General features: G+C 45.6%; 1 protein-coding gene across 1 annotated transcript in view; it reads left to right on the top strand.

Moving 5' to 3' along the window:
* The first annotated feature begins 6500 nt into the window (after nucleotides 1-6500).
* The window catches only part of LOC100680819 (cadherin-7), a 157399-nt gene continuing 138884 nt past the window's right edge, over nucleotides 6501-25015 (top strand). Inside the window, exons 1-2 of the mRNA XM_029066732.1 lie at nucleotides 6501-6710; nucleotides 23698-24125. Coding sequence (XP_028922565.1) covers nucleotides 23916-24125 — 210 coding nt within the window. The 5' untranslated portion in view covers nucleotides 6501-6710; nucleotides 23698-23915. The remainder of the gene's footprint in view (nucleotides 6711-23697; nucleotides 24126-25015) is intronic.

Here is a 25015-nt window from a genome sequence, read left to right as displayed (position 1 = left end):
TGTGAAACTTATTTCCAGATATAGATTACACACTGGGGCAATTTGGCTAAATCTGGTTGAAAAAGAACATCATTTATTCCACGATTTTTTTTATCAGTGCTGCCACACTTCACAGTGTGACGTCTATTAGAGAGCAATATTTAATTAGAAATCTGCATTATTGCTTTCCTCTTTGAAGGCTGAAGGAGGCCTTAGTGAAGAGTTATAAATCAAAAGACAGCACTGGCCTAGGTTTATTGTATCTGACAATTTCCTTGATATAAGCTAGGGTTTTAAAAGTAATTCATGTTCAACCTATTCTGAACCGGAGGAAAATATTATCTTAACAGACTGAATATTGGTAATATAAATGTCTTTTAAATAAGAAAGTGGCCCCTCAGTTTGGTGTAACATCGCATCTAAATCAAATGATTTCATTATTCAGAAAGAAAATTTTGAGATTTCTGAAGTGAAGCAGAAAGTGGTACTTCTGCTTAAAACACCGTCTTACTACAATCAGCTAAGGGTCATACATTTTAAGGCTCGAAGAGCCTGTCCCCAAAATGCCTTCTTTATCGGTGGAAAAATGAAAAAAGTCTACAAGGCGTTTGGGGATCCCTTTCTGCTCTTTCAATTCTGTAGTATATCCTGTTAATCATCATAATAATAATAACATTGGTGTTTATTAAGCACTTACTATTTGCAGAGCACCGTTCTAAGTGCTGGGGTAGATACAGGGTAATCAGGTTGTCCCACACGAGGCTCACAGTTAATCCCCATTTTACAGATGAGGTAACTGAGGCACAGATAAGTTAAGGGACTTGCCCACAGTCACACAGCTGACAAGTGGCAGAGCAGGGTTTCGAATACAACCCCTGTGACTTTTGTAAAATGTTTGTTGATTGATTTGTTGGATTGATTGACGGAGTAATCATCCTAGGCTGTGTGGCTGACACAGGCTTTTCTGAAACATAAGCTTTCACTCAGTACCTGTAAAGCAGTCCTTAGCATTTATGGACACATCCATTTATATTCTTTTTGTTTGTTTTTCACTTATGATTATTTTGTATTCATCTTTGTATCCTCTCGCTACCAGCAGTTGTAGCTTTAGCTGTCTCCTCTTGCTTCTTGTACATATTTAGTGTTTTTCTGTCTCCCTCATTTGACCAAAAACTCTTGGAAGACAGGGAAAATGTCTTGTCTGTGTTGTATTCTTCCAAGTGCTTAGTGTTGTAGTCTGCATATAGAAACTGCTCAATGCAGTAGCCACCTAATCCCCTGGAAGGACCTTTCAATGAAATGTCCTTTAAGTATCCATCAGACATCTCGTGAAGGGGGATGGGCTTTTGATGTTGCACCCAAGACAAACTCGAGGTGGACCACTGAAGGATTAGGGCTTCAAGAGGGCATGGTGTCCAGAGAGGATCTTCAAGGAAGTGTGGCTTCCAATGGGAAAAGCTCCCTCCCCTCTGTCAATCCCTGACTTCCTTGGTGGTCCCAGAAAGCCCCTGCCTCCCTTCCAGACCTCTTACTAAAACTGCTAAACCAGACTGTGACTCCCATTCCCTGAGGGGCAAGAGGAAGCCATAGACCACTTCCAGGGCTCATTGAGCAGCTCGTCCACCTTGATCCACTTCCAGCTCCAGCCTCTGAGGGCTAAAACTGAATAACTCTGTTTTACCCCGCCCCTAACCGCAAAGCTGTGAAGGTGAAGCTAATGGCTTTGCAACTGATCATGCTGATTCCAGAGGGGCAGTAGACCCCTCTCCTCCCCCTCCCCACTTACCCACTTTTTAACAGTATTTAAGCGCTTACTCTGTGCCAGGTACTCTTCTAAGCACTGGGGTAAATGCATCCTAATTAGGTTGGACACAGTCCCTGCCCAACATGGGGCTCACAGTCCTTTGAGCTGGTATTCTGGAGCCTGGATCTTCCTAAGCCTCTTCCTTATACTACCAAAATCTAGCCGCACCTCCCTCTCCCCGAGTCCCTGCAACTAGCAGTGCGGAGTTGGGGGAAGCTCTTCAGTGAATAGCTAGTGAAGGACTTGACTACTCTGAAGATTCTATTGTTTCAAAGAAATAGTAGGAAGGCTGAGTGCCAGCCCAGAATGATGAAGTTTGGGTGAAGAAAGAGATGAGGGAGAGGAAGAGGAGAACAGAGATGTCAATGGTATTTGTTCAGCCACTTTTTAGTATTAGGCAATGTGCCGTTCGGGAGAATATTTAAGTGGGAAGATACACTTTCCCTGTTTTCCGGGAGCTTCCAATTAAAATGGAGGAGACAGATCAAAATTATTTTCAGATAATAAAAGTCATGGGAGGAACAAGGATAAAACGGGACTTAGTAGAAAATACAAGTAGGAAAAAAACAGATGACAAATAGCTGAATAAATGACAATACAAACAACATATATAAATAAATTAAAGTGTATGATGATGATGATGGCATTTACTAAGTACTTTACTTCATGCCAAGCACTGCCCTGAGTCGGGGGGTAAAAACAGACACGATGCTCGATCCTCATGGGGCTCACAGCTAAGCGGGAGGAAGAACTGGCAATTTATCCCAATTTTCCAGATGAGGAAATTGAGGCATCACAAAGTTCAAGTGACTTGCTCAAGGTCACAAAGCAGGCAAGTGATGCAACTGAGATTACAATCTGAGTATGCACATGAATACTCATATATAAGTGAGTGACGGAGTTAGGAATAAAGTACACATACAGCCAAGGGTGGGTGTTGGGCAGTCAAGTCTGGGGTGGAATGAATTAATCATTGAAGACATCCTAGAGAAGGTGTAAATTTTTGGGGGGAAGGGATTTAAAATTGGTGAGAGCTGTGGTCCAGCAATGTGTCTTGGGAGGCATTCCAGATGGAGAGAACATCTTGAGGGACGGGTCAGAGGTCAGAAGTTGAGTGAGATAACAGAAAGTGACCTTGAGAGGAGGGAAGGGTGCAAGCTGGGGACCAGCAGGTGATGAGAACTGATACGTAGGATGGGAAGACCTTGCGGATATCTTAAGACTGAGGAGAGGAAGGACTGCCTATGGTTGGGGCAATACAGTTGCCCGTGGCACCCTTAGTTGGGGAAAGGCAGCTATAGCAAACACTCTCTCCAAGGCAGCCGTTTCCCAGGTGGTTTATATGCCGGAGGAAAAACACATTCACTGCATGCCCAACTCTTCTCCCACCTTTCCAGCAAATAACTGGAATTCACTACCCCACCTCTTTGTATTTTGAAAATTATCTAAAAATCCTCAGATGAGAAAGGTGGTTGAAGATCCCCCTCTGAGATTTTAGGAGCATGGGTCAGATTTTAGGAGCTTAATACAGTGCTCTGCATATAAGCACTCAGTAAATACCATCAGTCGATTGTATATGAGCCACAGAAAAACGGGAGCACCAGAGCCATCCTTGATTTTATTTTTTAATGGTATTTGTTAAGCGCTTACTATGTGTCAAGCACTGTTCTAAGTACTGGGGTAGAAACAAGTTAATTGGGTCGGGCACAGTTCCTGTCCCACGTGGGGCTCATAGTCTGAGTAGCTGTAGAATCCCCATTTTACAAATGAGTAAACTGAGGCACAGAGAAGTGTAGTGATTTGCCCAAGGTCACACAGCAAGCAAGTGGCAGAGCTGGGATTAGAATCCGGGTTTTCTGACTTCCAGGCCCGTGCTTTTCCCACTAGACCTCGCTGTTTCCCAGTCCTACCTGCCAGTGTACCAGTACACAAGGCTTAGGGTTTCTGTTTGTGCAGATGCACAAGGATGTGATGAGTAGAAGGAAAAAGGAGAAGGGGAAGGTCCATGGTTCTCTGCCAGAGGTTTGGGAAGATGCTGCGTTGACTGAGATTCATTCAATCATATTTATTGAGCGCTTACTATGTTCAGAGCACTGTAGCTCTGTACTAAGTGCTTGGAATGTACAATTTGGCAACAGATAGAGACAATCACTGCCCAATAATGGGCTCACAGGATGGGAGATATGAGGAAAAGCCCCCTATTTTGGTGAATTAGCTTCCTGACCCCTTATTCTCCCTGCTTCAAAGCCTTACCTAAGGCACATCTCCTCCAAGAGGCCTTCCCTGACTAAGCCGCCCTTTCCTCTTCTGCCACTCCCTTCCGTGTCACCCTGACTTGCTCCCTTTGCTCATCACCCCTCTTCCCGCCCCACAGCACTTATGTATGTCTCATATTCATTTGTATTGATGTCAGTTTATTTGTATTGTTGTCTGTCCCCCTCTAGACTGTGAGTTCGTTGTGGGGACGGATTGCCACTCTTTATTGTTGTAGTGTACTTTCCCAAACATTTAGTACAGTGGTCTGCACACATTAAGGGGTCAAATAAATAAGCTGGAATGAATGACTCCATCCTCCCTGACTGGCACCAGTCCGATGGCTGGGGTGGAAAATGGAGGACTGGGGGAAGCCCAATCTGAAACTGCAAACCCTGAGAGAAAGCAAAAAAAAAACCCCATCGGCCCACCCCATCCCACTACACCACTGCCTCCTTTAGGTTTCCACAGTCACTTGGAGGGAACAGCACATCCCACTGAAGAGTTTGTCCGGAGAGCAGCCTAGGGGAGGAGGTGGTCGGGCTGGGGTGTTCAGTGCATCAAGGAAGTGGAACTAGGGCAGGCCGAGGAGATTGAAAGGGCAAAACTATAAACCCAGAAAACTGTAAGTTCTGATTAGTTTTATGACTTTGCCTTCATGCCTCAGGAGTTCAATTGATCACGGTTTCTATGACAAGCTAAGGGGGGGGGGGGGGGGGGGGGGGGGGGGGGAGAGGGGCAGGCGCGGAGAAAAAAAAAAACCCACAACTTAAACTCTCTCCTCCAGCTTTGGGGCTTTCAAATGCAAATACCTGGCCAGGAGATCCACTGCTGCAGCCCCAGCCCCTTTAAAGCCCCGTCCGGATTTTTATTCAGGGAGCTCCTTCTGCCTGGCCAAAACCCAAACAGGAGGTGGGAAAGAGAGAGGAGCGGGAGGATGGAGAAGAGAGGGGCTTATGTCCTTTTTTTTGGATCGCTTCTCAGCCGGCGCCGGGCTACTAAAGGTATGAAAAGTCTCAATCCTCCTCCCCTGCCCCCAGATCCCTCCTTTGCGGATGGAGCCGAGGATCCGACACCCCGAGCCAGATAATAATTAATAATAATAATGATGGTATTTGTTAAGCGCTTACTATGCGCCAAGCCCTAAGCGCTAAGCGCTGGATACAAGGTATTCGGGTTGTCCCACGTGGGGCTCACCGTCTTCATCCCCATTTTACAGATGAGGGACCCGAGGCCCAGAGAAGCTGAGTGAGTTGCCCCAAGTCCCACAGCTGACCAGCGGCGTGAGGAGATTAGAACCCACGGCTTCTGACTCCCCAGCGGGGGTCTTGCCACTAAGGCACGCCGCTTCTCGATCGAACCGTTGCGGCTCATGGTCTGCCTGCCTCTCTCCTCTCCCTGTCCCTCTCTCTTCCCACTCCGGCAGCCTTCCCTGCTTCCCGCCTGCGCCCCAGCTGGGGCGCGGGGGTCCTGGGTCCCGGGGGTCTTGGGTGCGGGGGTGCTGGGTCAGGGGGTCCTGGGTGCGGAGGGTCCTGGGCCAGGGGGTCCTGGGTGCGGGGGGTCCTGGGCCAGGGGGTCTGAGGTCAGAGGGTGCTGGGTGCGGGGGTCCTGGGTCCTAGGGAGCTGGGATGCGGGGGTCCTGGGTCAGGGGGTCCTGGGTCCAAGGGGCTGGGGTGTGGGGGTTCTGGGTGCGGGGGTCTTGGGTCCGGAGGGGGCTGGGATGCGGGGGTCTTGGGTCAGGGAGTCCTGGGGGCTGGGGTGCGGGGGTCCTGGGTCAGGGGGTCCCGGGACTGGGGTCCGGGGTCCTGGGTCCGGGAGGGGCTGGGATGCGGAGGTCCTGAGTCAGGGGGTCCTGGGGGCTGGGGTGAGGGGACGGTGCGGGGCTCCTGGGTCCGGGGGCTGGGATGCGGAGGTCCTGAGTCAGGGGGTCCTGGGGGCTGGGGTGAGGGGACGGTGCGGGGCTCCTGGGTCCGGGGGCTGGGATGCGGAGGTCCTGAGTCAGGGGGTCCTGGGGGCTGGGGTGAGGGGACGGTGCGGGGCTCCTGGGTCCGGGGGCTGGGATGCGGAGGTCCTGAGTCAGGGGGTCCTGGGGGCTGGGGTGAGGGGACGGTGCGGGGCTCCTGGGTCCGGGGGCTGGGATGCGGGGGTCCTGGGTCCTGGGGTTTGTCCGGGCGGGCCGGGGAGGTGAGAGGAGGGGGTCTGTGTCCTGGCAGGCGTGCGCCCAGCTGCGGGGGCAGCGCCTCCTGCTCCATCTCCTCCCGCTCCTCCCGCTCCCCGCGTGATGCCATGAGAGGGTGGACGCCCCCGGCCCGGGCCCCGCCCCCGGACCCCGCCCCCCGGACCCCGCCCCCCGGACCCCGCCCCCGGCCCCGCTCCGCCCGCCGGGGCCCCCCGGCCTCGCCCCCCGCACGCCTTTGGAGCGGGAGCTGCGCGGCTGCGGGTGCGGGCACCAGGCACCGGGCACCAGGCAGGGCGCGCACCGGCTGCTCCGCCGCAGAAACTTCCCCGGGGCCGGGGGCACCGCCAGCCGGGGGGCTCCGGGGGCACCGCAGCCCGGGCACTGCCAGCCGGGAGCTCCGGGGGCACGGTCGGGTGGCAGGGGATCCAGCGCCCGGGCTCCGCCGCCCTCTCCTCTTCTCTTCTCTCCGCCGCGGACAAGCCGCCCCCGCATCAGGTAAAGCCGGGGCTGGGGCACCGCGGTGGCACCTTGACCCCCCCCATCCCCGTGCCCATCCCCGTGCCCCCGCGGCAGCCTCTGGAGAGGCGGAGGGCGCCGGGGCCGGAGCCGAGGACGGACGCCCAACTTGCCATCCCTCGTCGGGGCGGCGGCTTCTCCGGCCCCCCTCTCCTTCGCATTTACGGGGCGCTCACTGCGCAGAGCGCTGTGCTGGGCGCTTACCCGCCGGCCCGGGGCGATGGGGGTGGCCGGGATGCCCGGGACGGGGCGGGGGACCATCCATCTTCCAGCCGGGTCGGTGCCAACTCAGGGGGAGGGTGCAGAGGACCAGCCCGGGGCTGGACTTGCTGGGTCCAGCTTCTCCTCCTCCTCGGGGGTCTTAAAGCCCACCCCAGGCTGGGGGTGGGGGCTTGGGGGGAGGTCGAGCGTTTTGGAGAGGTGGGACTGGCATGAGTTAGAGCGCCCTGGGTTGGCATTCGACGGGTACGGTTGGCTCTGCGGTGTTTTCTCCCTTTGGTGTTTGACCCCCTGCATCCCCCGTCTTTGATAAAAGGACACATTCATTAGGACCGTGAGCCCTACATGGGACGGGGACCGTGTCCAACCGCATTTGCTTGCATCCACCCCAGCGCTTAGGACAGTGCCTGGCACGCACTAAGCGCCTAACAAAGACCATCATTATTATTCACCCGACCGGTCGTACTCTGCAGCTCTGAATCAACCGTGGCCTCGTTGGGTTGCCCGAGATCCCGGCCTTCAAGTTGGAGGATAAATTGTCTCTTAAAAAGGGGGGGGGGGTGGTTTTAATAATAATAATAACGTAATAACGTTGGTGTTTGTTAAGCGCGTACTATGTGCTGAGCACTGTTCGAAGCGCTGGGGTAGATCCAGGGTAATCAGGTTGTCCCACCTGGGGCTCACAGCCTTCACCCTCATTTTCCAGATGAGGTCACTGAGGCACCAAGAAGTTAAGTGACTTGCCCAAAGTCACATATGACAGGTGGCGGAGTCGGGATTAGAACCCATGACTCCTAAATCCGTCCGCTTTCCACTGAGCCACGCTGCTTTCAATCGGATTTATTGAGCGCTTACTGTGTGCAGAGCACTGTACTAAGCGCTGGGAATTACCACCCCCTTCCCTCTGCCCCTGGGAGGCCGGGGTCCGGGCGATGAGGACGCTTGCGGAAAAGTTTGCAAGAAGACGGTGGAGAGATGAAGGAAGGGAGAGAGAGAGAGGCGAGGACTGAGGTTTAGGGAGCCTTCTTTGAGTCTACAGACTGAAAGGTTTATCTTTTAAATCCGTCCCATTTCACGGAACATCTCTGGCAACTTCTCAGGAGAAAGCGGAGACCGGAGAAACCGGGACCCTTCACCATTCCTCCACCGAGACAAACTTCTCTGCTATTTTTCATTTAGAAGTAGAAAATAACAGAGTTTTGTCCAAATACCTGATTTTCCAGGAGAAGAAAAAAGTGTGAGTAAATTGTGACATGGAAGCACATTTCCTCTTACACTTTTGCGTGGGCAGAGCAGCACAGACAAAATAACTTTCTAAAGACTTTATTATGAATCGTAGTTTTTTTTTTCTTCCTTCTTTAAAGGTTCTTTGGAGATGCAGTAGTGGGCGGAGGGGAGGGAGAAGTAGCCAGGTGTATTGTACTTTTGCAAATCAGATTTACAGCCCAGAACTGCGCTCTGGTGTAAGTTCTTCCAAGAGTCAGGCATTTTGTGGTAGTGAAGAAAAAATACGCACAGATACTAGGGTATGCTGTCAACAATACGAAGGCATTTTAAAAGGCAACGGTGTTGGAATTAAGCCTTAGAGAAATAACTCATCTGCCCTTTTCGAACTAAAGCGTTGTGGTTCTATTACCGTGTTTGAAGATTTCAACTGGGGTCCAAAAACGCTGTTCAAAGGCAGTGTTTTGACTCAGCCCTCTCTGTTGTACTGTCAGTGGCAAGTAGAGCTTGGATTAATATTGGAAAATATAAATTAAGATGAAACCTTCCCGTCTTAAAGGAAGGATGAAACAGAATTATCAACGGACTGACAACTCCCTCAAAGTCTTATTTCTGTTTGTGCCCTGGAGGCGGTCTGCTGAACAATTAGGTTAATAACCCAAGTTCATATTCGGATCCACTATGGCAAGCTAAAAAGCAGGTCGGTGGGAAAATACACTCAGAAGTGTAGCCCATCTTCCTGTGAAAAGCTATTAAGGTTTGCAGTTTTAATCAAAGGGCACTGTGCCCTGACAATGGGAGATATTATTGTAATTAAGGGCCCCTCTAGGTCATTAGAACTGTGTTAAGAATCAGCTGAGGCCTTCACAACTCTTTTTAAGTCTACTTTTATTGATTTAATAGCACCGGGCTTTTACCCTTTCTTATAAAAGGGTAATTGTAAAACATCTGTATAACTGCAATTTACCCTTGAATCGACTGTAGTCTTTAGTATCCAATGAAGAGGAAAGGGCTTGCAGCACAGTAAGCCGACTTCTGTTCATCCCCTTCCGAGCAGACACAGCCACCGTTTATTTTTCTTTAGGGGGCTCTGCTTGGCTCGGTGAGCAGAAGACACTCACCAAAAAAAAACTTCATCGTGAAAATCATGACGATGTAGCAAAGGAGAGGAGCTGCTGAATCAAATCCCCATCGCTGCCGATTTTAGAACACTTGGGGAAAGGTGCTAAATGCCTACGTTCTCCTTTTATAGTAAATATTTACCGCTGATTCTGTTCAATTTTCCAGGACTCTGTGTGATCGTGAGTTAAACACCTTGCCAATGGTAGCTATTGGATGGACAGATCTCAGATCTTGCCATTAGTCTTTGCGGTCAAGAGCATTCTTATTACCCTTTACAGTAGATGATCATGCAAGGTGTGTTCTCGAAAGCCTCCAGACAGGCAGACAGGATACTGAGAACTGCTTTTTTTTTCTTTCTTTTCTGGCTCTTCAGAAGTACCTAGTTCTAGATAAGTGAACCAATGAGCCATGCGATCCCAGAATTGAGGTTTCCTCATTCCCAGGCAGTTTGACAGACATAGGTCTAAGCTGTGATACACGGGTGCCTCCTCTGGGAATTCAGAGGATCTGCAGGGATAGAGGCCCTTCAGAGTTTCTTTCTCCCTCTGAGATGCTTCTTGATGCCTCCCTGGAAAACTAGCAGTGCAGATGAATATGTGAGAAATCTAACCATGCATTCTGCTCGGGGTCTGACTACCTGGGCTTCCTTTGGTGGCAGCTGGGGATACCGTAAACTCGTTTTTTTTAAACCCCATTTTGTGAATGGATCAAGTTAATCAGATGTATTTTAATCGGCACCAGATCAGTCACATCTGACACTTTTTACGGATGACGCTAAAAGTTTTTTTTTTTTTTGTTTTTTGTTTTTACAAGTGAGGACAGGAGCCAAAGAGATTTACCTTCAGAATAAACAAAATAGATTCCTTTTAAAAAAGAGGATTTCAACTAGGGGATATCAACCGATGCCACAGTTGGGAGTCCCGTTCCACCCCCCTCCTTATTGGAGAACCAGCTGAATTAAATAGGGGAAGACTTTGATTACAGAATCTCTGCTCGAATGGTAATCTGCAAGTGGAGGAGGTGGTGGCTCGTTTTTTTTCAAATGGGATCTAGAGTTTCTGGGCTCATTCACATTCTCTGTCCCCACTTAAGGAGTCTCTGCTCATTCGTCAAAATGTAAAGAGCTGACTTTCCAGGAAGATTGTTGGGACCAATTGTATCCATTGCAAAATAAACTGGGTTTGTTCTGTAGCATAATTTTTTAGTAGTCTGAAAAAGCATGGATTTAATGCAGTTGTAATACAGAGGGAAACTAAAATAGGCATATTAAACACAACGTTTGTAAGAAAATTGTTTCCTATTTAGTTCTGCTGTATTTTGCCCAAGAGCTCTCCAAAAAATATTTCTCTTAAGTACTGTTGTTCTGGAACTAACCACCGGATACTAAGGCAATCAGGAGGTCAGGGGTCGGGTTCTGGAGGCAGTAGCCGATTACCACATCATCTCAAAGCATAAGAGATTCTTTTACGGAATAACTGAAGTGTAGTGAAGCAAACAAGGGATAACTTTTCACTATTGATCCAGCACAGGTAGCACTGGCTAGATGACATAATCACTTTCCTAATCATAATTTCACTTTGAGGGAGGCTTTCAGGCACAACACTTTACTACTTTAGTGAATTTAACCAGAGGGCATAGTTGCATTTAAAAGAGACAATCACCCCCCTACCCCCTCCCCAATTTTTTTTAAAAAAACCAAAAAACAAGGAAGCATTTTAAGAATGGAAAATAGAGGGAAAAAAAAGGAGTAAAAAAAGGTATTGTAAGTATGACTGGTCCCTCCTCTCATTCCCATCTCCACATATACACACCCACAAATCCAGTTTCTGTATTCATGGCAATATGGAAGTCCCTGGGGAAGGAAGGATTTTTCTAACTCTTGCCCCCTTGACTTACAGAGCTGGCTTGTAAAGGTGATAAATCAGACTGCTTCACTTACCCAGCGGTCTTTTGAAAAACAGCTCTGCTTCAATCCATATTGAAGTCATTCAACCTTTCCGAAATCTGCATAGCTAAATGTCTCCATTCCCCCTTTGACAGTGCCACCCCAGATGCCATTACCCTCTTTGAATTCCTCTCCTCCCCAGTGTTATCCTCATAATTTGGGCCCGCCCCCTCCACCTCACCCCTCCTCTCCTTTTCCTTCCTTTCCAAACCCAATTCGAGAGTATTCCTGGGGAATTGAGCTCAGAAGGAGGTCGCACCTCTGCTTCTCTCTGCTTTGCCTCCTCCACTCTGTTCCTCCTGGCCCTGCTCGGCCCCAGGAACCCTGTGCTGCAGGAGCAGGTATACTGGAACTTGAGACATGCTACTCTATTTATTTTTCTGTGTGCATTTAGATTTGTAGGATGCATTGAATTGGGCCGTCCTTTAAAAGAAGGCTCCTAGGTGGAGTCCTATGACTTTTTGGAGGGGAAGAATGATTTTCTGCTCAGCTGGGGGTAAATCACAGTGATCAGACCACCTGTGACAGATGGAGGTAGCCCAGAGACAAGTCTGGAGACCAGAGTTGGTCTCCTCAAATAAGGGGTGAGTAGCCTAAACTAGGGCATTTATCAACTCAAGCCTTATGGGATCAGGGGAAATAAGTGGAGAACAAGGCTTCTAGGCCTAGAACAAGGAGAAACGTGGAGATCTTTCAAATATTGTAAATGAAACATGGTTTTAAAGCTCCACAAAATGATCATAATCCTTCTGACAAAACATCGACTGTCCTTTGGCTCCAACATTAAAGGACTGCATTTCAGTATGAAAGCATGTCCTTTGTTTGTAAGTATTCATTAAATGTACTCTGCTAGGATGGATCAAAATGTAGCTCTATTTCCAAACAATTGTAGAAATGACAGTATCTTACCAACAGCAAGAGTTTTTCGGTTCCTTTTTTTCCCTTGCTTTTGTGGTTTCTCCTGCTGTAATGTTTTATAGATCAGCTGGCTAAATGTCTAAGGGAACATAAACAAGATTTGGTAGTTCAGTAGTGAGCCCGTATGCCTTTTTCTGATTATCATGCATGACTCCATCAAGTGTACTTTCAGTCCTGACATTGCATTCCTTCACACTGTGTGAAAACTGAAATATTAAAGGCAGACACTGTAGACTTCACTTCTGAGACATCCCTAATATCCTTTCTGTTGTAACTGACACTGTTCTCTTTGATCAGACAGTGAAATGGAAGGATGTCCTGGCTTTGTTAAAGGCTTACTTGAAAGTTTTATTGTTAAGATAGCCTGGGAAGGGGTTTGTAATGTAAGTTCTGAGTATTCATATTTTAAAAGTCATGAAAATGATACTCTTGGTGATACTCTGTCACAATTCATTACATTTTATATAATACTTAAGGTATTCTTTGGGACTAGATGGTTTATGGTCTTCCTGCTGGGGGGGTGGGAGGTGGGGCGCGGTGTGTGTGTGTGTGTGTATGTGATTTGCATTCCAGGTTGGGCAGGTAAGATATATTTTAGTTCACCTTCAAGTTGCATAAAAACTCAAATGTTGATTAAGTGATCTTACTTTCTCATATGTTTGTAATGATGCACTGAAGATTTACTCATCTATAGAGAGCTCATTTTAGTGCATCTTAAATAATCGTACCATTTTAATATGCAAATTAATCAGCAATGGTCAGGCTAGTAGGTCTTTTTGAGTTGGCATCTACACTCCTCTCTGATGGTATCTTACTGTCTATGAATCCTTTAGTACTTTTGGATTGCATTTTTAACTTTCTTCCTCACTAGGGGTGAAACACTGACCAACCTGTTAATTTAGAAACAAAAGTGAAAATTTTAAGCCATTGAAGAGTATTCATTAGTTTGAAGTATGAACAAAACATCTAGTTACCAGTATGCTGGGTTATTAATCTGTGGTTTGGTTAATGGTTTCATTGAGATGTTAAGCAGACTGGAAAAGCTGAAAAAATTGAAATAATGAATTAGTCCAGATCAAGTAACATCATCTATTCAGGATTAAATGAATAATAAGCTATGCTTTTGGAAATAACATGTTACCACTTAACTGAACAAAAATAATTGCAGCAGTGAGACAGGGCGATAAAGTGATTTCGGCTAAATAAATAATGGTGATTTTTTTTAAAGAGCGTCTTCACGGCTTTCCTTAAATTATTTTTCTCTTTGTCCAGTGGTTCTTCAGTGTTCAACGTATCCGCTTATATCAGCGTAGTTTTTCAACTTGGGGCTGTTGGGTGTGAGGGTGGTGGAGGTGATCATGGCACTCCACATGGCAGCTTTCAATCACTTTCAGGGGTGTAAGGGTACATGGAAGGAAGGCAGCTTGCCATCAACATTGCACAGTGTCAGGCATGGCAAGACATTTTACAGGGTTGATCACAGAGATTGTGTTTCAAACTCTAATTATTAGACCAGTGGCTATTCCCGCAATTTCTTTAAGAAATCTATCGTTCTTCCATGTACTTTTCTTTGTCACAAAGCGACTAATTTTCTCTTAGGAGAAAACGCTATTGATATGATTCTTTTATCCATAAAATCAGGCTCCTACCACTTGCTGTCAGAGACTTATAAACCACTTTCTTGCTGCTGCCTTTATTTCTTTCGGGCAGATGTCTGTAAAATAGGAGTAGGTACACACACTCTTCCTCTACCACTTTAATCGAGGGTGGAGTGAAATAGAGGTAGAGGACTTGGGACCAAGATTTCTTTAATCCCCGATGGGGGTGGGCGGTCATGCTGGACGGATGGCACTGCCCACTCTTTTCATTCCTCACAAGACTATCTCGCCAACACCAGCCCACGAGGAGGAATGGGGCCGGGGGGAAGGGGAGGGGGGGACATGTGGTTAGGAAAGCTGTCAAGAAGGAGGAAGTAAAGGCCAGGGATACAGGGTTATTGTGGAGGAGGCAGGAAGGAAGAACTGTCCAATTTAATTCCAGATTCACCAGCTGCCAATGTCCCGGGGCTTGGTTTCATTTTTATTCCGTTCTGTTTCACGCTGTAAGATTACACTTGAGCGTGGGGCTTGGGGAGCAAAGTACTGTGTGGTGAGTGCAGATTCTTTAGGCTGGGTTTCAGATTGGATGCACGGGCAGCTTAAATAGAGCAGTGTGGCGGCGAGCTAACTGCTCCTGCTCCTGCCAGAGTACAGCAAACCACTATCCTTTTGGCTTTCAGAGAAAATGCTCCACTGAGTGGAGGTGTGGCTGCGAAAGCCAAAGTGTGACTGATAATCTTTTCCTCACAGTGGGCATGCTGTTAATTATGTAATGTTAATTGTACTTGTTAAGCGCTTACTTTGTGCCAAGCACTGTAGTATGGAGGGAGATGCAAGATAATCGGACCCCACATGGGGGTCACAATCTAAGTAGGGGGGAGGACAGGTATCGAATCCCCAGTTTGCAGATGAAGGAACTGAGGCACAGAGAAATGAAATGACTTACCCAAGGTGCAGGTAAGTGGCAGAGATAGGATTAGAACCCAGGTCTTCTGTTTCCCATGTCCATGCTCTTTCCACTAGGCCACGCTGCTTATAATAATAATAATGGTGGTATTTGTTAAGCGCTTACTGTATGCCAAGAACTGTTCTAAGCACTGGAGGAATACAAGGTGATCAGGTTGTCCCACGTGGGAATCACAGTTTTAATCCCCATTTTACAGATGAGGTAACTGAGGCACAGAGAAGTTAAGTGACTTGCCCAAAGTCACACAGCTAAGTGGTGGAGCTGGGATTAGAAACCATGTCATTAGAAACCATGTCCTCTGATTCCCAACCCCGGGTTCTTTCCACTGAGCCACACTGCTTCTCTCGTGCTGCACTGTTGCATTTGATACCCTCGCTGGCAGACCCCAATTTCTTTTCTCTGTCTTTGTTTTGTAATCTTCCTGAAACCTCAGTTCCAAGACTATATCCCTATTTCTAATTGCTATGTTTCATTTTTTTTTTTTTTAAAAAAATCATGTGTATGATTTCCCCATTTCAGTTACTAGGTTATCTTGTTGTTGTCCGTACTCTTCACATGTCCCACCCACTGAAGATATTATTCAGTCAATATGGAGTATTTCTTGAGCACCTCTTGTGTGCAGAGCACTGTATTAACGTATTGGGAAGATACAATGAAATTAGTGGATATGATAATTGTTAATTTGTTAGTATTTAATAAATGCTATGTTCACAATAGAGTTGGTAGAAATGATTATTACCTTCAAGGGGCTTACAGTATGCACTCATGTAGCAAGCACTGTAATGCTGGTATTTGTTAAGCGCTTACTATGTGCCGAGCACTGTTCTAAGTGCTGGGGGGATACAAGGTAATCAGGTTGTCCCATGTGGGGCTCACAGTCTTAATCCCCATTTTACAGATGAGGTAACTGAGGCACAGAGAAGTTAAGTGACTTGCCCACAGTCACACAGCTGACAAGTGGCAGAGCCGGGATTCGAACTCATGACCTCTGACTCCCAAGCCCGTGCTCTTTCCACTGAGCTGCTTCTCTACTAACCATTAGAGTAAATACAAGATAACCAAGTTGGCCCCAGTCCCTGTCCCATATGGGGCTCACGGTGTAAGGGGGAAGGGAGACCAGGCATTCAATTACCATTTTACCGTTGAGGAAATTGAGGCACAGAGAAGTGAAGTTACTTATCCAAGATCATACAGCAGGAAAGTGGTGGAGCTGGGATTAGAACCTAGGTCTCCTGAATCCCAGTCCTCTTTCCACTAGGCCATGTTTCTTCTCCCTGTTCTTAAGGAGTTTACAGTCATCATCTCTGTGATGTACTGAGTTCCTACCCGCATCTCATTGGTTCTGATCGTGTATCATCAATGAACATTAGAGAAGCAGCGTGGCTCAGTGGAAAGAGCACGGGCTTGGGAGTCAGATGTCATGGGTTCAAATCCCAGATCTGCTACTTGTCAGCTGTGTGACTGTGGGCAAGTCACTTAACTTCTCTGTGCCTCAGTTCTCATCTGTAAAATGGGGATTAACTGTGAGCCTCACGTGGGACAACCTGATTACCCTGTATTTACCCCAGCACTTAGAACAGTGCTCTGCACATAGTATGTGCTTAACAAATACCAACATTATTATTAAGCATTGTATGTAGGTGGCAATGGGGGAATTACTCTAAAAGGGGATTTGGCCTCATGGAAATTGAGCTTCCCCCTTTGCTGTACTGACTCTCATTTCAGGGTTAACCCTGCTACCATGTTGGTTGCACACATCTTTCAGTCTTAGAATTCATGTAGCATAAAACTCTTGATGGACTTCCTAGGGGTAGAGTAGAATTTGACCTCATACCTTTTCTATCTGTCAATTCATAATGTTTCTTTAAAATATGCATATCTTATTTTAGTAATGATAGTATTTAAGCACATACTATGTTCCAAGCACTGTACTAAGGGGGAGGGGTGGTGTGTGTGTGTGTGTGTGCATGCGTGCACACTTCAATATTTTCCAATAATAGTTTGTAATGGGTAGGTATTCCTCTGGGCCTGCTCCAAGAACTTTGATGAAGCCTTTTTTCAGAGGATCAGAATCATATTCCAATTTCTAGTTCCAGCTTATTTGTTGCAACCTAGAGCCCTGTTAACTGAAATAGGCTGGAGAAGCAGCATGGTTTAGTGGAAAGGGGGTTGACTTGGGGGTCAGAGGACATGGGTTCTAATCCTGCCTCCGCCACTTATCTGTTGTGTGACCTGGGGGAAGCCACTTATCTTCTCTGAGCCTCAGTTACCTCATCTGTAAAATGGGGATTAAGACTGTGAGCCCCACATGGGACAACCTGATTACCTCGTATCCACCCCCCGCGCTTAGAACAGTGTTTGGCAAATAGTAAGCGATTAACAAATGCCATACCATGCCATAATTATTATTATTCAGGCCTGCTTTACTCAGTAATGGGGAAAGTATCAGGTAGGGTTTACCCAATTCAGATCCAGTCAGTGGTATCATCATGAAGTAATCTTAAGTTTTTGGGAAAGTATTGAAGGCACACAAATGTCTGATGCAGTTTCCAGAGTTAGTATCTGTTGATGGTGTTAACTTCATTTGTTTGGTCTACAGGTCCAGTGGAGAAGCCTCAGTGTTGTTTTCTGTATCTGAACTGCAGCAAAGATCATAAATATCTCCTCTGCCATGCTGTGGTCTGCAGTCTCATTAAGTCAATAATCTTTGATTTGTTATATCAAGCTTTGCCAAAGGCATGGTGTCACTGAGATCTATTGAAGTCCGTAAAATAAAATTTCTCAATTTTCATTCCGATTACCCAAGAAAACAAAAAGTTACAAGGTATTCCTTTTTAACATTTGTTTTATGTCATTTTTTCCCCACTTTGGTCCAGTTGCACAAATGGGCGTTTTCAAAGTCAAGGTTAATAAGCAGCTTGATCAAAGCAACAATATTCAGGTGGTTCTAAAGTCAGTGTGCGGGAGGCTTGGCTTCAGCATCCTTTTTTCCTTTTCCTTTCCTCCCTCCAGGCCTTCTTACCATTTTGTGAGGATCCTTCTGTGGTTAGACAGGGAGCAGCATGGCCTAGTGGAAAGAACACAGGTCTGGGAATGAGGGAACTGTGTTCTAATCCCAGCTCTGACATTTTACTGCTATATGACCTTGGGCAAGCCACTTCACTTCTCTGTGTCTGTTATCTGTAAAATGGGGATTAAATCATCCTCACTCCAACTCAAACATGAGCTCGTGTGGGATGTGGACTGTAGCCATTCTAATGGTTTTCTTTCTATCCAGCACTGAGTTCTGTTCTAGGTATTTAGTAAGTGCTTAATGAGAACCATTTGAAAAATTAAATCCATGTGTTACTTTAAGAGGTTTTTCATCTTGAGTCTTTTTCTTCCATCAAGACTTCCGTTCTTTCTCCTGCATCCTTTGGCCTTTTCCACTGTCATTTATCCTTTTTGCCTTCCCCCATCAAGAAGGCTGGTCGTGTGGAAACACTAATGTTCAGAGACATTAATGGCAGTCATTCTTATTTGGGAATGAATGAAAACCCTTTTTTCTTACATGCAACAGACAATTGTATTTATTAAGTGTTTACTGTGTGCACCAATCAATCAATGATATTGAGTGCTAGCTTTGTGAAGAACTCAGTACTAAATTGGGAGAGTACAATACAGTAGAGTTGGAAGACATGATCCCTGCCCACAAGGAGTTTACAATCTAGAGGTATACAAACCATTTTAGGAAGAAATGCAACTCTCTTTTTAGTAGTTATAATGAATAACCAAAGTCATCTCGTTTTTATATTCAATGATATATGTTTCCTTGACAGCATTTCCCATATCTACATCATTATGTAGATACTACTACTACTTCCAAGTTCCAGCTTTTTCCCTCTTCAGTCTGATCGATTTCATAAAACACTATTCAGAGTGCATGGCTACCCATCTGTCTTTGCATCAAACTACCAGTTAATCTCCTTCTCACCTTTGCTCACTCTTCAGGCATTCACTACACCTTACACTTTTCACTTTTCCCAAGCTCATCATCTAACTACACCACACTCTTAACTCTACCATCTCTGTCACTTTGTGCAAGTTTTTCCCCAGTATGGATCTCCCCCTCTTCTTAAATCCAACAAACCACATCCATTCTCTCCTTCAATGTCCTCCTCAAGTTCCACCTCCTCCAGGAGGCATTCCCTGATTATTGTCTGCCTCATAGGACATGTTATTTCATCATCCACCCTACAGACTCAGTGTTTACTCCTTGCATTTATTTCATTTTTGCTTTGGAATTTTACCAGTTATGACTATGTTTACTCTAGCTTGGAAACTTCATGAGGACAGAACCATTTTTTTTCTGTGTAATTCCCAGGCAGCTTGTTCCATGCTCTGCATTGTAGATGCTCAGTGAATATCATGAATTGAATTAGTCTTGCTTCATTTCCTATTGGGTGTATTTAGTTTATGTCTACCTGTCTTCCCCATTAGCTTAAGGCTCCTGAGGGTAGAGACTGTGTCTTCTAATTGTATTGTATTCTCCTCATGGGTAAATATTGTATATTTTCCTTCTGCTGTACTTTCCCAAATGTTTAGGACATGCAGTGCCCTACATTTAGTATGCATCATAATAACCACTGCCACAACTTCTATACTGTGCACCAGTGAATCCTGATAAAGATTTCATACTGTGAGTTGATGATTTGGCTTTACAATTCTGGTCCAGGAAAAAAAAAAATAATTCCAATTCAGAGTCAGACGACCTGTTTTCAAATCCAGCCTCTGCCATTTGTCTGCTCTGTGTCCATGGGCAAGTCATTTAACTTTCAGGTGTCTCAGTTACCTCATCTATAAAAATGGAGGTTCATTACCTGTTCTCCCTCCTACTTAGACTGTGAACCCCATGTGGGACAAGGATTGTGTCCAGTCTCATCTAAGGGAGGATACTGTAGTCTGTGACTTTCATACTACCGGTGAGAAACAGGGTGGCCTAGTGGGTAGATCATGGGCCTGGGAGTCAGAAAGTTATGGGTTCTAATCCTGGCTCTGCCACTTGCCTGCTGTGTGTGATCTTGGGCAATGCACTTCAATTCTCTGGGCCTCAGTTACTTCATCTGTAAAATGGGGATTGAACTGTGAGCCCCAAGTGAAACAGGGACTGTGTCGCACCCGATTAGCTGTATCCACCCCAGCGCTTAATACTTTATCTGGCATATAGAAAGTGCTTAATAAATGCCACAGTTATTATGTGAAATAGCATAGCCGGGTGGATAGAGCATGGGCCTGGGAGTCAGAAGGTCACGGGTTCTAACCCCAGCTCCTCCACTTGTCTACTGTGTGTCCTTGGGCAAGTCATTTCACTTCTCTGTGCCTCAGTTCCCTCATCTGTAAAATAGGGATTAATAATAATAATAATGTTGGCATTTGTTAAGCGCTTACTATGTGCAGAGCACTGTTCTAAGCGCTGGGGTAGACACAGGGGAATCAGGTTGTCCCACGTGGGGCTCACAGTCTTAATCCCCATTTTACAGATGAGGTAACTGAGGCACAGAGAAGTGAAGTGTCTTGCCCATAGTCACACAGCTGACAAATGGCAGATGCGGGATTTGAACCCATGACCTCTGACTCCAAAGCCCATGCTCTTTCCACTGAGCCACGCTGCTTCTCCGACTGTGAGCCCGGGCCTGTGAATGACCCAATTATCTTGTATCTACCCCAGCACTCAGAACAGGGCCTGGCACATAATAAGCACTTAACAAGTACCATAATTATTCTGTGACATCACCAGTGGTCTCCCAGTGTGGCTCTGGAGGTCCCAGGCCCCCAGAGCTTTGGGACATCCTCAAAAGGAGGCTCAGTTCCCTCAGAGTCATTCCAGTTTTTGCAGGTGTAGAATAGAGTGAAACATGACCCTGCTGAGGTTCAGCGGGGTAGGGTGGGAGTAATACCTACCTAAAAGAAACTCATCTCTTGTATTCTGGGTGGGATTTCAATCATCGATCAATCATATTTACTGAGCACTTACGGTGTGTAGAGCACTGTACTAAGTGCTTGGGAGCGTACAATATAACAGAGATGGTAGACATGTCCCCTACCCACAAGGAACATATAGTTCTGAGGGGGAGACAGACAGTAATATGAATTAACACACTAATGATATGTAATAATAATGATAATTGTGGTATTCGTTAAACAAATACTCTGTGCCAAGCACTGTATTAAGCTCTGGGGGTAGAAATAAAATCATCAGGTCCTACTTGGGGCTCAGTCTAAATAGGAGGGAGAACAAGTATTGAATCCCTATTTTGCAGATGAGAGAATTGAGGCACAGAGAAGAGAACTGGCTTCCCCATGGTCACATAGAAGCAGCGTGGCTCAGTGGAAAGAGCACGGGCTTTGGAGTCAGGGCTCATGAGTTCGAATCCCAGCTCTGCCACTTGTCGGCTGTGTGACTGTGGGCAAGTCACTTAACTTCTCTGGGCCTCAGTTCCCTCATCTGTAAAATGGGGATTAAGACTGTGAGCAATGTTCTCTGACTTCCAGGTCCTTGCTCTTTCCACTAGTCCATGCTGCTTCTCACATAAGTTCTGTGGGACTGAGGGTGGTGTGACTGTAACTTCGTTGTGGGCAGGGAACGTGTCTACCAACTCTATTATATTGTACTCTCCCTAGTGCCTAAGTGACAGCTTAAGACTGCGAGCCCCACGTGGGACAACCTGAACCCACCCCAGCACTTAGAACAATGCTTCGCACATAGTAAGCACTTAACAAAAGCCATCATCATCATTATTATTATGGTGCTCTGCACACAGTAAGTGCTCAATGAATAGGATTGATTGGTTGACAAAGTATTCTCCCTACTCAGTGTTCAGCTTCATATATAAGTTCACATACCTCCTTCCATCCCAGGGTGCCAACTCTTGTTTTTGCTGTTACAGGATTTCAGAATACCAGGTGAGTTGGCAGTATTACACCCTGGCCCCACCCCCGTTGGTCATCACATGACCCAAGATAGTTCACTGGACTGAAATCCTTCTGGCTCGGGTACCCTTTGACTGGTAGGAAGTGCTCACTTGGTTCTTTAATCTCCACCTGGTTGTCTGCCAGGGAATTCTGCACTTTTGAGGGGAGGCTGCAATGTTAAAGAAGCAGCCAGGGCTAATCTGTTCAGTTAGGAAAACACAGGGCAGATGGAAACTCATTTCTTCCAGCCGTTTCTGAATAAGGAGGCTGTGAATGAGCACATTTTGCACTGATTTTTTTTTCTTAATTTCTTCTTCCTTGTCCGGTATTTTTTCCCTTCAATCCCGACCGCTTGATACATCGGTGTGATGAGGATCTTATAATCATATTGCCGGAATGATACACTTTCAGTGTAAATTCCAGTTGATAAAATACGTCTTGGTCTATCTCATGGAACTGTATACTTTGATTCTTTTTTTTTTTTTTTTTGAATAGGAATAAAGGGATGATGAGCTTTCGCCTTAATTACCTTTTGGTTGATTTACTTATAGGAAGTACAATGAATCCAGGAAAAGGCAGGATATTTCAAAGTGATTTAAGGCACTAGTTGATATCAATTCCCTTTGCTCCATGTCTTGTGGCTTGTTTCTGGGCTTCCATTTTATAATCCATTTTCCATGTTTTTGAATAATTGGACTGTGTGCAGCTAAAACAAATAGGGTGTGTTGTAAAGAAAAAATGTTATTTAAGAGCTGCGTGGTCTCCAGCAAATCCTGGGTTGGATTAATGCAATAGTCTTATTTTCTGACCTCTCTAAGATCTATAGAAACTAACATGCTATCCAGAATACCCAGCATTACTTAGTTTGGAATTTGGGCTATGCAGTGCTTTTACCCTAAGCACAATTAAATCAACATACATCCCAGCAGCTGGTGTTCTGCGACTCAAAATCAATCAACCAGTTTTAAGTCACCTTAGACTACTTTATTTGTCTTTACAGTTGCACAGAAGAGATTTAAGCTAACATATGTCTTTTCCATTTGGATAAATCCCTGTTTTTAGTTGCTTTGTTTTCATATTCTATTACCAACAAGTGAAATTGAATGTAACAGACGGGAAAAAGAAACACAAGACCATTCGTTGTAGACATTTAAGAACTCTTCTGTCAATCATATGATTCTAAAATACATTGTTTGATATGTTGGATTTTGAATCTAGAATAACGGTACCAAACTAGTAGTTGCAGGAGCAGAGATAGTAGTCAAAACAACATTAGATTAGAAAAATCCGCCATTAGAAATAACATTAAGTAGCTAAACAGGGTACATTCAGTTCTTCCATAATATAGGTATCCATTTCATGTGTTGGATTGAATCTTGTTAGGGATTTAGGGTATATTCTTTGGAAGACACAAGCCTATCTGGATGCAACATTTGTGCTTTGGAGAAGGATTTCTGAGGCTTAGGTCCAGGGGGGCATAATATAATATGAGTTTTCCTTAATATGCATTACGTCAAAGGCATAACCTCCATGTTATAGAATTGAATATGTGACAATCATGTTTTTGTGTTCATTAAAGCAGCAGCGTGATTTAAAGGAAAGAGCTTGGGCTTGGGAGTCAGAGGATCTGTTTTCAAATCCTGGCTCTTCCATTTGTCTGCTCTGTGACCGTGGGCAAGTCATTTAACTTCTATGTGTCTGTTACCTCATCTATAAAAATGGGGGTTCATTACCTGTTCTCCCTCCTACTTAGACTGTGAACCCCATGTGGGAGAGGGACTGTGTCCAATCTGATTAAGTTGTATCTACCCCAGCATTTAAAATGGTACTTGACACTTACTAAGTGCTAACAGATACAATCATCATCATCATAATAATAGTTATTCTTATGTAATTTGAAAAGGTGTCTTAAGAGCATGCAACTCTGGGCAAAGCAAATATTAAGGTAGGAAGTTTAATGATTTTTATTTTATTTTACATCAACATCAGTTTTTTTCTTTTTTCTTTTTTTGGTCCTGCTAGGTACCTCTTGCAGCATTTCTCTAGAGAAGACAATTCTGCAGCAGTTGTGACCTCTTCCAATCGAACACTCCCCAAATTATCATCTCTGGACTCCCAGCTGCCGCTCAGCCAGAGGCAAGAACGACTAAGCCAACTGGAACTGGGCCCATTCGCTTGTCGAGATTTTTTTTCTCCTTCTTACACAGGGCAAAGGAAGACTGTGATAGAAAGCTACAAAGATGAAGTTGGGCAGAGTGGAGTTCTGCCACCTCCTGCAGATAATCGGGCTTTTCCTCTGTCTTTCTGGGACGAATCAGGTGGAGCTCTCCAGGTCCAAATCAAAGCCCTATTTTCAGTCCGGCAAGTCAAGGACCAAACGCAGCTGGGTGTGGAATCAATTCTTCGTGCTGGAGGAATACATGGGCACAGACCCCCTCTATGTTGGCAAGGTAAGCGATTGCACTGGCATGTGGAAGAAGCAGATGTTTATTATTGCATATGCGTGGTTTGGTGAACTGCAAAATTTATTTTGTCTTGAGGGATTAAGGTCATGGAAAGTTAAAGCCCCGAGAGCGGCAAAAAAAAAAATTCTGTCTTGAAATATGTGATCAGCAGGTGGTCTTTATTCGAACTGCTGGTTGAGCTAGAGTCTTATGCTAGCTGGCTCTCTCAGTGTAAATTAGACTTGTAAACCTCAGTCACCAGTGTTCCATTTAGCTCCGCTTACTTGCATGGTGAACCAAACACACCACTGCAACAATAATTTAAGGAATGGAAGGGGACCGAAAGAGTTAAAGTGGCTTCCCAATGAGCGTTAGTCAAAACTCCGGAGTGGCTAGAGCCTTGTAAAATCTGTCTTCGTATTTCCTAAGATGGCATCTGTTAATATGTAACAAATAGAATAGCACCTCATTAATGTGTTAGTGTTTCATGTGAAGCTTTCATTTATACAGCGTAATTCTCCGCCCCCCTTACAAAAGAATAGATTATTTTCACATCAATAGCTTATTGTGAAATGCAGTTCGTTTTTACTATGAAGTCGGTGTTTTTCCCGGGGCTAGCAGCAGAGTCATGCATTTTTGGAGGCTTAGTGCGGAGCTTACCATCTAGAAATATCCATTCCTTTACTGGTTGGCTAGCTTGCCCAAATATAACTGTGCACCAAACACTCCTCTTTTATGAGCCTTCCTTGCCTAGCAGTGTAGAACTGAAATAAGCATCACTGTCAGCGGACCACGCTCCCCGGCCCACCGCAGCTTCTACAAGAGCTGCAGAGCATCCTCAGGTGCTCCGGACAGGAAACCCCCCTTCCTCTCCTTCCTCGGACAAAGGCTAAAAT

This window comes from Ornithorhynchus anatinus, chromosome 5 (assembly GCF_004115215.2).
Source record: "Ornithorhynchus anatinus isolate Pmale09 chromosome 5, mOrnAna1.pri.v4, whole genome shotgun sequence".
Classification (NCBI taxonomy): domain Eukaryota; kingdom Metazoa; phylum Chordata; class Mammalia; order Monotremata; family Ornithorhynchidae; genus Ornithorhynchus; species Ornithorhynchus anatinus.
The sequence above is the reverse complement of the archived record's forward strand: the minus strand, read 5'-3'. Positions and strand labels throughout refer to the sequence as shown.